This window comes from Aedes aegypti, chromosome 3, assembly GCF_002204515.2.
Source record: "Aedes aegypti strain LVP_AGWG chromosome 3, AaegL5.0 Primary Assembly, whole genome shotgun sequence".
NCBI classification, from domain to species: domain Eukaryota; kingdom Metazoa; phylum Arthropoda; class Insecta; order Diptera; family Culicidae; genus Aedes; species Aedes aegypti.
The window spans coordinates 133,276,335-133,292,682 of record NC_035109.1 but is presented as its reverse complement, the minus strand read 5'-3'; the positions used below and the strand labels follow the sequence as shown (position 1 = coordinate 133,292,682).

The following is a 16,348-nucleotide window of genomic DNA, read 5'->3' as shown; positions in this document are numbered from 1 at the left end:
AGTGGAATTGACTGCAGCCCACTCGATCGCAATTGTGGAGGAGTGGATGAGCTCCAGGAAACTGGAATTGGCTCACCACAAAACTGAGGCTGTTGTTGTCAACAACCGAAAGTCGGTGCAGCAAGCGGTGATCAGTGTAGGCGACTGCACAATCACTTCGAAGCGCTCCGTCAAACACTTGGGGGTGATGATCGACGACAAGCTTACCTTCGGTAGCCATGTCGATTATGCCTGCAAGAGAGCCTCCACAGCTATTGTGGCACTGTCCCGGATGATGTCCAATAGCTCTGCGGTGTACGCCAGCAAGCGTAAGCTTCTGGCCAGTGTCGCCTCGTCCATACTGAGGTATGGTGGCCCGGCTTGGGGCACGGCTTTGAGTACCGATAGCTACCGTAGCAAGCTAGAGAGTACTTATAGGCTAATGTGCCTGAGGGTTGCGAGCGCGTACCGTACCGTGTCACACGATGCACTTTGTGTCATCACCGGTATGATGCCTATTGGTATCCTTATCATGGAAGACATAGAGTGCTTCGAAAGGCGCGGCACAAGAGGCATTCGCAGGACTGCCAGAACGACCTCCATGGTCAAATGGCAGCGTGCGTGGGACAGTTCCACCAAGAGAGTGTGGACTCACAGGTTGATTCCGAGGTTAGATATCTGGGTCAATAGGCGCCATGGGGAACTAACATTCCACCTAACACAGGTCCTTTCGGGTCATGGATGCTTTAGACAATATCTACACCGTTTCGGTCATGCGGGTTCTCCCGAATGTCCAGTTTGTGCAGGTTTAGAGGAAACGGCGGAACACGTTTTGTTCGTGTGCCCGCGTTTCCGCACAATGCGTGACCGCATGTTTGCCACATGCGGTCGGGACACGACTCCGGACAATTTGGTCCAGAGGATGTGTGCAGACGAGTTTGGCTGGAATGCCGTTTCATCGGCTATCACCCACATCGTCTCGGAACTCCAAAGGAGGTGGCGTGTGGACTCGAGGAGTGACTAGTTCTTCTTCTTCTTTTCTGGCGTTACGTCCCCACTGGGACAGAGCCTGCTTCTCAGCTTAGTGTTCTTATGAGCACTTCCACAGTTATTAACTGAGAGCTTACTATGCCAATGACCATTTTTGCATGCGTATATCGTGTGGCAGGTACGAAGATACTCTATGCCCTGGGAAGTCGAGAAAATTTCCAACCCGAAAAGATCCTCGACCGGTGGGATTCGAACCCACGACCCTCAGCTTGGTCTTGCTGAATAGCTGCGCGTTTACCGCTACGGCTATTTGGGCCCCGCGACTAGTGACTAGTGCAGACGCTAATCAACAGGTGGTCCAAGGGTTCGCAGTCGGCTACGTAGGTCATACCGGTGCCCTACGGTCGAAATCGACCCTTACAGCGATTAAGTGGCCGCGGGGAGAACATCCTGGTAGCGCTGCTGTCGTGGCGCCGGCCTACTGGGTGGATACGAGCCTCTGGTTGTTCGGGGCAGGTGGAGGCCCCTTCGTCAGCAATCCCAGCTGGTGCTAGCTGATAGGGCCTGAGCCTTCAGTAGGTCAAATTGCGAAGCCCGCAGTATCAGTTCTTGATACCTGCGGTGCAGCTGGGCGCGGGCTTAGTGGTCGACCCTGCCCGCCTTCAGCGGACAACGGGAGGTGAGGACCATCCGGGAGGCTGGCAATGCGCCAGCATGCTACCTTGGTGGACCCCCATAAGCGTGTCATCGATGTTCGTTGCTGCATGGCTACGCAGCTAACCTGGAGGATGCGATGTGCAATAGCCCCTCTCCGAAGCAATGCCTTCTTGGTGGTCCCGGAGAGACGAAGGGTTTGGCGGCAATGGAAATGGTTTAGTGGGTCGGGGGTGTAGTCCTGTTTACTGCTTGTACGTAGTAAATGGTCCCCAACCCCACACTCCCGGACCTCGGTCCGGAGTCTGTTGAGCAGTTTATCCCCCCATTGCTTAGAAGGAAAAAAAGGTGGAACTTTCCCCGAGGTCGTGCACGACTATGACAAAAGCCAGGATCAGCTTTTGGTATATGTTGGTTTATGTTGGTTTGTCGCGGGTTACTTCATTGCAAGGACTATTTTTGACAAACTCTACCAATTCTTTCAAGTTCCATCACGCCAAAGGCAGCAATTCTCCCAAGAGCTGCAGCAATTATCCCAAGAGCTGCAGCAATTATCCCAAGAGCTGCAGCGCTTGGGCAATCATCGATTACGGACGCTTGGAGACGAACTGCGTGAAATACTGGATCATAGCGGCCCTGCCTGCACATTGATGAGTATCAACCCGCATACAAAAACACAATTTCTCATTCTTTCCGTACAGTATGTTTCCTCTATCTAATAATGTTAGTGTATCACAAACAGTCGATTCCATGTTGAACAATTTGGGACCTAAAACTTGAGACCATAAAAACCAATTAGTTCAATGTACACCAAATTGTTACAGTTTATAAAAAGATCCATAAGTGGTTGAAGTATAAGGGGATGAAAACTCGTTAGAAATAGTAGCAACATAAAAACACCATTCGTGTAATAATTTGTGCTTATATTTGCGCAACACACTTATATATGTAAATTTTACTATATATTACCAATTTCCAACAGTTTCGCAAATAGTGATACGCTTCGGTATGTGTGTACGATGAGTTTTACGCGATATATTTAAGCACGGTAAAAAAAAATAGTCTCGCAACGATTCAATCAAAATATGATATAGATTTTTTCACACAATACGATCAAACATTAAGTTTGTCTCATACACACAAAATAATGAGATATTATTTATGTAGCTTCAAAATAAAATTACGATCCAGCTTAATAAACAATTCTTTTTTATAGTTTTATAGTGGTTCACACATAATCAACCACATATTTTTTACAGTGCTTTACTCCGTGTTTGGCTCGAACAGTGAAAAATAAAAACCATAAAAACAAACGGAAACTCGCAAGTTGCCGAAAATTTTCGCCGTGATCCCACTAAAATACAGTTTTCATTTAGTTAAAATAAAAAAATCTACGTGTAAAACGTTCCGTGAAGTAATGTTTCAGTGATCTGATGGCTGTTGTAAAAAAACACCTGAAAATTCCACGGCTGCTGTCCCCAACCCCAAGGAATGTTTGGATTACCTGTGGATTCTGCTACAAATTGGGAAAGGAGGACCGCGCACCAATCAAACCGTACAACCCACCTGCCTCCACATGCAACAAATTAGGTAAGCATCAGTCAATTAAAACAAGTTCGGAACTAGACGTTGAAGTTTACCTTTATTTTTTTTTTTGTGTTCGGTAGGTTGCACTAGGTGCATCTTCCGGATTCGTAGCTGCAGTAGAATGGCTCATCTGAAGCGAAAAGTCAAGACGCGGCTGGATTTCCAACTCAACAATGAAGACAACCGCTGCAGGAGCGATTTTTTTGTGTTCACTTGTGAGCGTTTAAACAAGTCCTAAAAAAATTCCGGAAAATCAAAATTGGAAATTGGAGATTTAAGAAACAAAAATCATTAAAAATCGATTTGTATGATAAAAGGCAACTATTTGTTTGTTTTAATATTCAATAATGAAACAAGTAAATATGTATAGGTAGTTGAAATATAACTTCTGACATAAACGTAAATACTGAAGTAAGATTTTTCAATACATATTTACTTGTTTTATTATTTTCCATCAAAATACTCATCAATTATTTTCTTATGATATTACAATAAAATAACAAAACAGCATAGGGTTAAAATAACATAACGTACCATAAATCAACAATTAAATAAACGTTATTTTTCACATTGCAAATGTATTGTTAACCTATTTAAAAACTATTTGCTGTACAGTGAATCAGTCAAAAAAAGGACAGTATGTCAACCGTTCAGTAAATTGTAAACGAAAAAAATTGTTCGGGAAAATCGAAGTTTTTTTATGGTTACATAACTTAACCGCCCATTCCCCACATTGTGATTTGACCAATAACAATTTATCAAACGGCCAAAATAGTTTCTGGTATGGTTAGTTTATTGTTAAATTGGACGTTATACGAAACGGCTACGATATTGTCGCATATGTTTGTGAATAATACAGGAAACAGTACATGTATGGTTCTTAAATATGCGGGAATGTACAGAGCCTAAATGCTCATGCAATGGATATTGCTACAGACCGAATTCTGACCAGTGTAGGATTCCTTGCTACAGCTGGCTACAGCTGCATAACCAGTTCAAACGCCCAGGCGTGAGAGCTGGAGGTGTGGCGATTTACCAGAAGGATACGGCCTTCAACGTAGCTGTTCCACACACAATTCAAAAGATTAGTGAGAAATATGATGCAATGCTTGGCGTAGCAGATCAGGTTGGAGACTTTTGTGCGGCATCGATTATGGTAATGGACATTGAAGTACTGCTAATAACAGTGTACATTTCTTCAGGTACTACTGTGCAAGATACGAAAATGTTCATGACCCGTAATTTATTCAATTATGTAAAACAAAACGCTCCTATTGTAGTCACCGGTGACTTTAATATTGACGTTTCCAAACAAGAAAATATTAAGTTTGTCGATTTCATGAATACACATTTTAATTTAAAGTCTGCTAATCGTGCAAATGAAGCGACCACATTAGGTGGTTCTTGTATTGATTTAACGTTTATTAAAAATATAAGTGTTGAGTGCAGTCGATATTGTTCATACTTTTCTTACCATAGACTGATTCTATCGATTCTCATGATCGAAGCACCCAAGCTATCAAACATCTAATCTACTGAAGGAGTTTGGCGAACTACAGCTGGAGCCAGAACTGAAACCGATCACCCAACCATTCGATCAATAACAACACAAAACTAGTACATTTACAAATTCATACACATGACAAATTATTAATAATCTTTCACTACACTCATACTCAAACTTCACTGTCATTCAATCATCATAATCAAATCAAATCCTTTTAAAGTATTTTACTTTGAAATCCGAAACTCTGAAAAAACTTCCAAACCAAATGAGAGATCTCCTTTAAAACCATATTGTAATTGAATACTCACAATCACAGCACCTATCATCTATCATTAAACATCCTATCATCTGCAAAAAGCTACCGCACTGTTGTTAGAGTCTGACCCAGAATTGATCGAAGTTGTGTCCATAGTAGTTCTACGTCAACCCCGCGGTAATGTAACAGACATTACCCACCCCATTTTTTTATGCTATACGTATGATCATTTACATCAAAAATAAAGGAAATTGAAACAAATAGGTACGACTTCCATTTGCCATGCTTTGTTGTTTTAACAAATTTCTTGTTAGGATTGGTCCCATTAAATTCAACAATATTTTTGTTTTATTCTGATAAAAATCATTTTTGTTTCAATGCATTTTTTAATTGCAACAAATTGAAAATAACAATAATACGTATTATTTTACGTAGGGGTAGACGGGGCGGTTTGGCCAATGGGGTTGAATGAGCACCTCTTGAAAAACTGCACAAATTCTTGAAATTTCATCTGAAATAACATGCAACCCCAAAGCTGACAAGGAAATGAAGCAATAGACATCCTAGAAGTCGGTGTTCCAAACTCTAAGAAAAATAAATAAATGAAGTTCGATAAAACTGCCCATATTGCCCCGAATGGCTCTTTCAAATTCCAACATTTCAGAATTATAAAATTTGAGTGTTAGAATGATTTTTGAAATTCAATCTTTTTGCACGGAGTGTTTATAAATACTAATAACTTTCAAGTGTGGTGAATAAAATAATAGATTTTTTAGAATATCTGAGACAATTTTATAACCAAAAATAGGGTGCTCATTTCACCCCATCGGTAAAAAATCGTCTAAAAAATATAAAAATTTTGAAAAATCTCTCATTCATTCGGGAATATTATAAGACAACGGAAATCATACAGATCTAGTGTATTGATCTAAGAATTGTTGGAAATCACGCAAAAACCCAAAGTTTCCATAATATTTTCAGCACTTTTATTGACTTTTTCTTAAGGTGGCCAAACTGCCCCACTTTCCCCTAACTGTAAATTCTGTACGTGTATGTCTTGTGTAACCACTGTATAAAAGAACGAACGAAATCGAACAATCTACTTTTTGGTTGGAATGGATGAAAATGTGAACTCAAGCTGAAAGTAGTTTGAAATCATGGTAAATTTTAAGTGTTTAATCATTTATCGCGCTCTTTGCAAAGAGTAGTGAAATTATCATTTTGTGTCTTACCAGCCGAGTGGAAGTTGGAACAACTACCGTAAAACTAAACATTACATATACTTTGCAGTTGGATTAAATTGACAAATTTATGTTAAATTTGCGAAAAAGTTACACATCTTCTCGGTGAAAATCGAACTCACGACTCCGAGTTCACTTGATATGACGCGTTACTCACGAGAGGACTCATTGACCTGAATTCGATTTCAGCTCAATAATCACGTGGTCCTCTTTCGCAAAGCACACCTCTTTCGGAATCATTAAATGCCCATTCAAACACAACGCTTTCTATTTCTATTTCATATTTCTATTCTATATGCAATGCCTAGCCGAGAACGCATTAATTTTAGGTATTGAAAGACCACACACTACTCGCCAACGACGTGCTGGACGAGATTTGTACACGGTAAAAAATCAACACGTTCGATTGAATTGGTTGATCTCTTGACTCAATTCAAAACACCAATCACCATGATTTGAAGAGTTCTAACTTTGGATTTGCTCTACTCTCTCTTGCACTAGACTCTGAAGTGAAAAGTCGTTGATTTTGAATATCATGTCTTTTGTATGGAAGCAATCATTGACTGCTCGTTGTAGAACGTGATTGAGATAAATTCAGCACCTTTCAATAGATGCAAGTTGGTGTCGAGGTAAGATACAAGACTTGCACTCCGTAGATTGATGGTGCGGATCTGGGTCTAGCAGAAACGTTTATTTTATTTTTTTATATTTTAAATCAAAACATGCAACGTTGAATCCAAGTGCTTTTACCTTGATATTGTCAAGATTTAACAGTAGTGCAAATCCAAGAGTAGAATTATTGATAGCATCGTGCTTATTTTTTACCGTGTATAGTGCGGGCTCCCAAAGGGTCATTCGGGAAAAGTAGCAAAATCCCTGCCAACGCACGATATACACATGCAAAAATGGTTGATCGGCAAAGAAAGCTCTCAATTAATAACTGTGAAAGTGCTTACAGAACACTAAGCTGAGAAACAGGCTCTGTCCCAGTGGGGACATAACACCAGAAATAAGAAGAAGATGTTCTGAGTTTCCGTAATTTAGGTGAACTGTTCTTTTACTATTTTTTGTAAATTTTACTACACTAATGTTGCATGGAAAAGCCATTTTCTCTAAGATGTTTAAATTAAATGAAACCACTAATAACTTTTCATTATTTATTATTTTATTGTCATATTAGGTACTAGGTAGTACTGAGGCACCTACAACATCAACAGTTAAATCAGTTCCGCATGGTCCTCTCATGTGGGCGTTCGTTGCCGATTTGGAATACAGCTTCTTATCGCATTTATTACATTCGATGGCTTCAAACTTTCCAACCGGTGCATCGTGTTTCAAGATAGAATGCATTTTCAGCACTTTCTTGCTTCGGAAGCAGGCAGAACACAGTTCGCAAGCATACCGTGGTTCATCCACGTGCTGGAGATGATGATTTGCGAGCCTATCTTTGGAAGCGAACGTTTTTCCGCACGTAGAACACGAGAACGGCTTCTGCTTGGTGTGGATTCGTTCGTGTATTTTGAGATGATGACCAAAGTTGAAGGCTTTCTCGCAGTAACGACATCTATGTTTTCTGGCGTTCCTATCTTGGTGAGTTCGGCTATGCTGACGCAGACACCTTCTACTGTTGAACACCTTACTGCAAACAGGGCAAATAAAGTCCCCATCGGGTGTTTCCTGAAAATGCTCCAGAACTAAATGTGTGTCGAAAGCAGCTTGAGATTCGAAATCCTTCGGGCAATCTGTACATTTGTGGTTAGATTCGACAATGGCGACATTCTCCTGCACAAGTTTATCGCTGTCAGCACATTCATGAGGGCTCTGTTCGTGGTATGATTTCTCTTCTAGGAAGTCTACTTCTAAATATTCTTCATCAGTATGGTGAGGGGATATTACTGGGCTCTGTATGCGCCCAACAGGATTTGTCAAATCTTTTTGCTCGACTGGTTCACTCTTTATTGGCCCATCAGTACATGTATTAATCTCACTAATTTGTTCAAATTGCCTTTCTTGATGCAAGAAATGTTGTCTAATAAGCACGTTAAACGATTCAATTGCCTTTTGCTGAAATTTGTAGCACCTGTTCAGCTCCCCAAGGCAAGATATGCAAATGTGTCGTGGAATTTGGAAAGAATTATTCGCTGGTTCCTGGAATTACAAAAAGGCAAGAACCATTAGTGTTGCACCTCCTAGGATAAGGATAGACGAAGTAATTGTGTAAATAGGTAGTGTGTTTTGACATCTTTCGTACTTTCAAATGAATGTGTGATATTTTTCTGTGATGTACGATGCGAAATTTTCATGAAAATAATCGTAAAGCTATTTTAAGTAAATATTTTGCTTCTTAGCATCTATAGGCAATGGTTCCGTTCAAATAGAGTGGTTACCCAAGTAACCACGAAGCTATATATGCATACTTTATGTTTGCTCTATACTGCCCATAACTGCATGTTTGTAACATTCGACAAAAGTAGGCATTGAGTAAATGGATTATCAAGTTTGCATTTTATGGCAGTATGGGAAGAAACTAAAATTTCTAAAAATTACCAGGAACTCAAAAGTGCTTATTTGAGTCTGATATTTCGTACAACTCATATCGCATACTAGGTGAATTGTCAGAAATAATTCTGATAGAAATTTCATTGCTATCACATTACGAGGCTCATTTATAATTTCAATGTGACTGTTATGCGGTTATAATTACCAATGTGACAAAACAACCTGGTATTTTTTTTTCGAATTTTCTAGAACAATCTCACAGATTTCAGTAAGTTGATCGAAAGTGTTTATCATTTGATGCCTCCCCAAGTAACCACGAAGCTATATATGAATACTTTATGTTTGCTCTATAGTGTGCTATCAGATTTTGTTTTAAAGTGACATAGCCTTTAAGAGCAGTTTAATAAAGCATAATTAAAGTGGGAAAGGGCCCCACAACAATCAAATTAATGCAATACTTGGTAAAGCAGTTTTAATGCACAAGCCCTCACAGAAAAAAAATATTTAATTTTAAATGTGATGTAAACTGAGGTCTACTGTAAAAACTAATCAGATACGTGTGTTGTTACAGCATCATGTAAATTTAAATGAATATACATTCAATTTTCAACTAAAAATGCTTGAATATTACGTGATCATGTAAATTTAAAGTGAATTTGATTGGAAAATAATGGACTGGTCGTTGAAATTTAGGTTTATTTTGATGCTCCAGATATGTGCATGAAAATAAACTTAAATTTACAACATTTTTTAGCTGTGCTACTTTAGCATTTATGTTTGTATATTTAGGGTTCATGATGTATATTAGCTTAAAATAATGTATGTTTAGGGCTTGCGTTAAAAATAAACAAAACAATGAATCCATTGACTACCTGTCAATGGTTTTCTTTACCAGCCCAATGTTTTTTTTGTTAGAATCAGGATTCGAACCCACAACTAGGATGATGGTGTGCTGGATGCCTGGCGCGTTGGTGTCCTGTGCTAAAGCTGCTGATGTAATAAGGTAGGATAAAAGTTCCTTATAAACGAAGCCACTGTGTGTGTTAACATTACTATTCGCCCAGTTATTACAAATAGAAAGAATTCTCTTCGGCGATTGATTTCCTTTCCTCACCAAATGAAACATGAATAGAAAGAATTTGATCACCATTCTTTCTCGTAGAGGAAATAACAGAACTTAACCAACAAAACAAAGCCCTATCGCATTAAAAAGATTTGGGGTCATGCACAAATTACGTCACGCTCCAAGGGGGGGGGGGGGAGGTGGTCAAGCCAAGCGTGACAAGCCTTACAAAATTTCCGAAGGACTCATATAAAAAAACGTGACAAAGGGGGGGGGGAGGGAGGTTTGTCGAAAAAGTCGAAATTTAGCGTGACATAATTTGTGTACCATCCCTTTCAGGGGAGAGAAATTGATCGACATTTCTTCTCGCTCCTTATGAGTAAAAGAGTCTCATAGATAAAATACAACAATTCTAATTTGAGCTAGTAAGAGCTTCTCGTGAGAGTGAAAAGCAAATGAAGTCGACTTTTCTCTAGCACCTCTATTTATAGATTTGCTTGAAATCAACGTGTTCTTTTAAAACAGTTATTAAACTATTTGGACAGGTTTGTAGGATTCAGTAAGTAAACGACACAACCCTTTTATGTCTTGTCTTTTGATTCAGGTGCTAATCAAGGAATTTCGTTAAGCCAGCAAAAAGTTTTATTGTTTAAAATAATTCATTCCAACGTAACGCTATTGGTTTCAAATCAAACTGAGCGGCATAATCAAATGCAAGCGCATTCAGTTTCCGGTAGTTAGCACAGGCACTTTTACTATTAATAAGTCGCAAGGTGGAACTTTCTCGGAGGTCGTGTACAACTATGACAAAAGCCAGGATCAGCAATTGGTATATGTTGGTTTGTCGCGGGTTACTTCACTGCAAGGACTATTTTTGACAAACTCTATCAATTCTTTCAAGTTCCATCACGCCAAAGGCAGCAATTCTCCCAAAAGCTGCAGCGCTTGGGCAATCATCGATTACGGACGCTTGGAGACGAACTGCGTGAAATACTTGATCATAGCGGCCCTACCTGCACATTGATGAATATCAATGAACAGAGCCTTAATGCTCATTGCATGGATATTGCTACAGACCAAATTCTGACCAGTGTAGGATTTCTTGCACTGAGTGAGACTTGGCTAGATGATCACTCCTCCGTCGACATTGCTGTTTACAGCTGCATAACCAGTTCAAACGCCCAGAAGGATACGGCTTTCAACGTAGCTGTTCCTCACACAATTCAAAAGATTAGTGAGGAATATGATGCAATCCTTGGCGTAGCAGATCAGGTTGGAGACTTTTGTGCGGCATCCATTATGGTTATGGACATTGAAGTACTGCTAATAACAGTGTACATTTCTCCAGGTACTACTGTGCAAGATACGAAAATGTTCATGACCCTTAATTTATTCAATTATGTAAAACAAGAAAATATTAAATTTGTCGATTTCATGAATAAAAATTTAAATTGAATGTTGGCTAATCGTGCAAATGAAGCGACCACATTAGATGGTTCTTGTATTGATTTAACGTTTAGAAATATATAAGTGTTGAGTGCAGTCGACATTGTTCATACTTTTCTTACCATAGACCGATTCTATCGATTCTCATGATCGAAGCACCTCAAACATCTAATCTATTGAAGGAGTTTGGCGAAACACAGCTGGAACCAGAACTGAAACCGAGCACCCAACCGTCCGATCAATAACATCACAAAACTAGTACATTTACAAATTCATACACATGACAAATTATTAATAATCTTTCACTACACTCATACTCAAACTTCACTGTCATTCAATCATCATAATCAAATTAAATCAGAAAAAGCTCTCAAACCAAATGAAAGATCACCTTTAAACCCATAACGTAATTAAATACTCACAGCACCTATCATCTATCATCAAACATCCTATCATCTGCAAAAAGCTTCCGCACTGTTGTAAGAGTCTGACCCAGAATTGATCGAAGTTGTGTCCATAGTAGTTCTACGTCAACCCCGCGGTAATGTAATAGACATTACCCACCCCAAATTTTTTCCACCAAAACCTTATTTTTGCATGGAACGTCGAGAAATAGGGTGCCGGTGCCATTAGTGGTTTACCTAAGCTATAAAAAATCATAACAAAATAAATAAAAACCTTAACCAAGATCTTTTGGCGTCAACAGAATGATTTCAACCTCTACTATATGGGAAAAATATAAAGAGTGATGAAACTAATTTTTTAACATAAAATCGCATGAGCTTGGTACACGTGTTCCAGTAGTTGCGCTAGTGCTCCAGTAGTAGACGTTCGGGAATGATACAAGGAATTTTGAACAAAATGGTAAATTTTTACATAAGTTTAACATTTTTCGCTCAGAACAGCAATTAATATCTTTTCAATGATCTCTAAGGCTTTTCTTCATTTTTATACATCCATTTTAAAAACTGCTTCCATCCGTTGATCCACTACTGGAACACGACGGCAACTACTGGTGCAAGGGAGCAAATTTTTTGCATAAACTTAATTATTTATATGACTTTTTGATAAAATAAAAAGCTGAAATTTGGCAACTCGACTGAACTAGAGACGATCTATCATCGCGGTTAAATGCTCGAAAAATGTTCATTTTATTCCTTAGTCAAATCTACTGGTACATTACAACCATTGGTACCGGCACCCTGGTGTTACTTTTTTGCACGATTTTTGAAATTTTGAACTGAAAACTTTTTTTGCACGGTTCGTATCCTCCGTGCAAAAACAGAATCGGGTGTATAGGAAAAAAATCACCTGTATCCCCGATTAGAAGGATGCATAGCAGGAATGCTATTTTTCAATGTATCCAAAAGAAACCTTTTCGGCTGACAAACTTTTGTTCAGTTCTACGATAGTGTTGGAATTTGTAGCGCCTGAGAAGTTCGGTTCAGAGAGGTTTGATAAGCCTGAGATAGGCATTTATTAGTGCGAAACATGTCAAATAACCTCCACTACAGCCACTAATCTGTGTAAACCCTACATATTTCTAGCGTAACATTTGAAAAGGGCCTAACTGCAAAATGTAAGCAAACTTGATTATTCATTATTCGTATCATTTTTTACGTAAATTACTCCTACATACTCTTACGGGCATGCAAAATGCATTATTAATGGTAATTTTATTCAAATTTAAAAGGGCCTATCTGAAAATGATAAAACTAAGAGGGCCTAACTGGTCATAAAAGGGCCTAACTGAAAATTTCCATCAAAATCAGATTGGCCCTTCCGTGCATTTTTAATTTTTCTTCATATTTTTCAATATTTAGCCCTTGTATAGTGATCAGCATAACGTGAAAATTGAGAAATGCTCGATTGAAGATTCGGTAACATATTGATTGTTACTATTTTAAACTCATTGCTATCTAATAGTTTTAAACTTTTGTTCGACACTCATAGTCTATTACTGGGCCACGTAACGTTTTAAATCTAATATAACATAAAAACTAGTAAAAAATGTTGAATTCAAACATCACCGGCAGATAGGCCCTTTTACGAGTCTTCAAACCAGTTAGGCCCTTTCAATTAGGCCCTTTAATTGAACATGGTTTCAGTTAGGCCCCTCCAGTTAGGCCCTTTTATTTAACATAGTTCCAGTTAGGCCCTTTTGGAATTTGTTAATTTTATTGATTATTGAATAGATTTTCAAAGTTTTAGAACAAAATCAATCGATTATGTGAGAAAATCAACATTGAATATTGAAAATTCTTTATTGAAGATTCAGTACTATATTGATTATTCATATTTCAAACCCTTTCTCCTATTTACTAGTTTCATACTTGTGTTCGACACTCATGATAGTCTACTAGGTGGCCCATAACGTTTTAAATCCTAAATAACAAAACAACTCGTGAAAATGGTTGAATTCAAACATCATCGGCAGATAGGCCCTTTTACGAGTCTGCAAACCAGTTAGGCCCTTTCAGTTAGGCCCTTTGATTGAACATGGTTTCAGTTAGGCCCCTCCAGTTAGGCCTTTTTATTGAACTTAGTTCCAGTTAGGCCCTTTTGTAATTTGTTAATTTTATTGATTATTGAAGTGATTTTCAAAGTTTTAGATCAAAATCAATCGATTAGGTATGTGAGAAAATCAACATTGATTATTAAAAATTCTTTATTGAAGATTCAGTTCTATATTGATTCCTATTTCAAGCCCATTCTCTTTTTTACTAGTTTTATCATAATCTTAATGCGAAGTTAGTTGAAAAACTGATTTTTTATCCTGAAAAAAAAATTAATTTCATTAAAAATTTTGAATAATTTTTATTTGTTAATTTTTATTTGTTGCCTCTAGTTGTGGATCGAGTTCCAAAAGTCGCGATTTTCACAAAAACAAATTCGTTTGTTTTTGTAACAGCCCTGCAAGAATTCTTCTTATACTTCTTCTTGGCATTACGTCCTCACTGGGACAGAGCCTGCTTCTAAGCTTTGTGTTCAATGAGTACTTCCAAGTTATAAACTGAGAGCTTTCTTTGACAAGTTGCCATTTTCGCATTCATATATCGTGTGACAAGTACGAAGGTACTCTATATTCAGGAAAGTAAAGGAAATTTCCATTACGAAAAAAACCTGGACCGACCGGGAATGGAACTCAGATACCTTCAGAATGGCTTTGCTTTGTAGCCGCGGACTTAAACTGCTCGGCTAAGGAAGGCCCTCAAGTATAAAACAAGTAAAAAAGTGAATGGGTTTGAAATAGATATAATCAATAAGGTACTGAACCTTCAACCGAGAATATCCAACATTTAGCTATTACATTGTTTTTCTCTCGCTTTATTTTATTTAAAAACTATGAAAATCACTTCAATAAGCAATAAAATCAACAAATTCCAAAAGGGCCTAACTGGAACTATGTTTAATAAAAGGGCCTAACTGGAGGGGCCTAACTGAAACCATGTCCAATCGAAGGGCCTAACTGAAAGGGCTTAACTGGTTTGAAGATTCATTGAAGGGCCTAACTGCTGATGATATTTGAATGCAACCATTTTCACGAGTCGTTATGCTATTTGAGATTACTAACGTTCTGGGCCACGTAATAAACCATAATGAGTGTCTAACACAAGTATAAAACTAGTAAAAAAAAGTTAATGGGTTTAAAAAATCAATAATCAATATGTTGCTGATTTTGTATAGAATAGTTTCCAATATTTAGCTTGTATGATATTGTGTTGTTTCCTCACATAATCATCAAATGTTGTCGAAGAATTATGCAAATCACTTCAATAATCAATAAAATTAGCAAATTCAAAAAGGGCCTAACTGGTTTGAAAATTCGTTAAGGGGCCTATCTGCGGATGATGTTTGAATTGAACTATTTTTACAAGTTGTTGTGCTATTTCAAATTCAAATCGTTGTGAGCCACGTAATAGACCATTATAAGTGTCGAACACAAGGGGTTATCCGAAAATGACGTCCATCAATTGGGGCCTCCTCCAATGGGGGGATGTACGAAAATTTGACAGTGCATGGATTAGGTATTAGAAAAAGCGTGACAGAGGTGGTAGAGGGGTTCTAGAAATCCCGAAAAACGATGGACGTCATTTTTGGATCTTCCCCAAGTATGAAACTAGTAAAAATCGAATGGGTTTGAAATAGGAATAATCAATATGGTACTGAATCTTCAACCGAAAATTTCCAATATTTAGCTATTATATAGTGTTTTTTCACATAATCGCTAAATTTTGTTCAAGATTTATGCAAACCAATTCAAAAATCAATAAAATAAGCAAATTATTAAAGGGCATAACTGAAACCATGTTCAATCAAAGGGCCTAACTGAAAGGGCCTAACTGGTTTGAAGATTCATAATAGGGCCTATCTGCCGATGATGTTTGAATTCAACAATTTTTACGAGTTGTTGTGTTATTTGAGATTAGAAACATAATGGGCCACGCAACAGACTTTAATGGGTGTCGAACACAGGTATGAAACTAGTAAAAATGCGAATGGGTTTAAAATAGGAATTATAAATATGGTACGGAATCTTCAATTGAGAATTTCTCAATGTTTACGTTTTGCAGATAGGCCCTTTTCAAATATTACGCTAGATTTCTCAAAAATGATTGAGCGGGATTACATTAACGCAAATCTTACCTCCAGTTTTGTTATGCTCTCGTACATTTGCATGCAGGTCAATTTTGTGCCATTGGAATCGACTATGGTTTCCAAGGAAAGGATCGTGTTTTCCCTGTCAAGGCAGATTCGGCAACAATTCGTCATTGTTCACGGATTTACGCTGCGGTGTTTACCATCGAATATTGAAAGTACACACATGAAACCGTTACTTCGTAGTAAAATACTGTCCCGGACTGGATCACAACAATGGATGGAGTGCTCCATTGATAGAGTCATGAAGGACATGAATGAATCGGTTATTCACCACGATTCGCTGAGTGACAAGCGTTCGGATGAAGTTTGTGGTGAATATGTACGAATACACCGATCGAAATCGCAAAAAGAAATGCGGGATTACATCGGATAGGTCTGGTGTCGTCAACGCATTTATTCGTCAGCTTATGCTGAATAAGTGCATTGAAGACACCAAGCCGATCCCAATGCGGTGTAAGTCATGT

At 38.2% G+C, this 16,348-nt stretch overlaps 1 protein-coding gene and 1 long non-coding RNA gene across 2 annotated transcripts; one reads left to right on the top strand and one right to left on the bottom strand.

Moving 5' to 3' along the window:
* Positions 1-2,873: 2,873 nt before the first annotated feature.
* On the top strand, positions 2,874-3,531 carry LOC5571063. Its single transcript, XR_002501751.1, has 2 exons — positions 2,874-3,213; positions 3,291-3,531. It is a non-coding gene; the product is annotated as an uncharacterized LOC5571063 (long non-coding RNA).
* A 3,826-nt stretch (positions 3,532-7,357) lies between these two features.
* LOC5571062 (zinc finger protein 888) lies at positions 7,358-16,206 on the bottom strand. The gene is made up of 2 exons (XM_021853968.1): positions 15,870-16,206; positions 7,358-8,362 (listed from the first exon to the last, which is right to left on the bottom strand). The coding sequence occupies exons 1-2, from the start codon at positions 15,993-15,995 to the stop codon at positions 7,391-7,393; spliced, it is 1,098 nt and encodes a 365-aa protein (XP_021709660.1). The 5' UTR covers positions 15,996-16,206; the 3' UTR covers positions 7,358-7,390.
* Positions 16,207-16,348: the final 142 nt, after the last annotated feature.

What these genes read in the sequence shown, in the direction of transcription:
- LOC5571062 (XM_021853968.1), bottom strand. Translation starts at nt 15,995, where the DNA reads ATGACGAATTGTTGCCGAATCTGCCTTGACAGGGAAAACACGATCCTT. An exon ending in AGAGCATAACAAAACTGGAG is followed by an intron (nt 8,363 to 15,869) that starts GTAAGATTTGCG and finishes TTGTAATTCCAG; the next exon opens with GAACCAGCGAATAATTCTTT.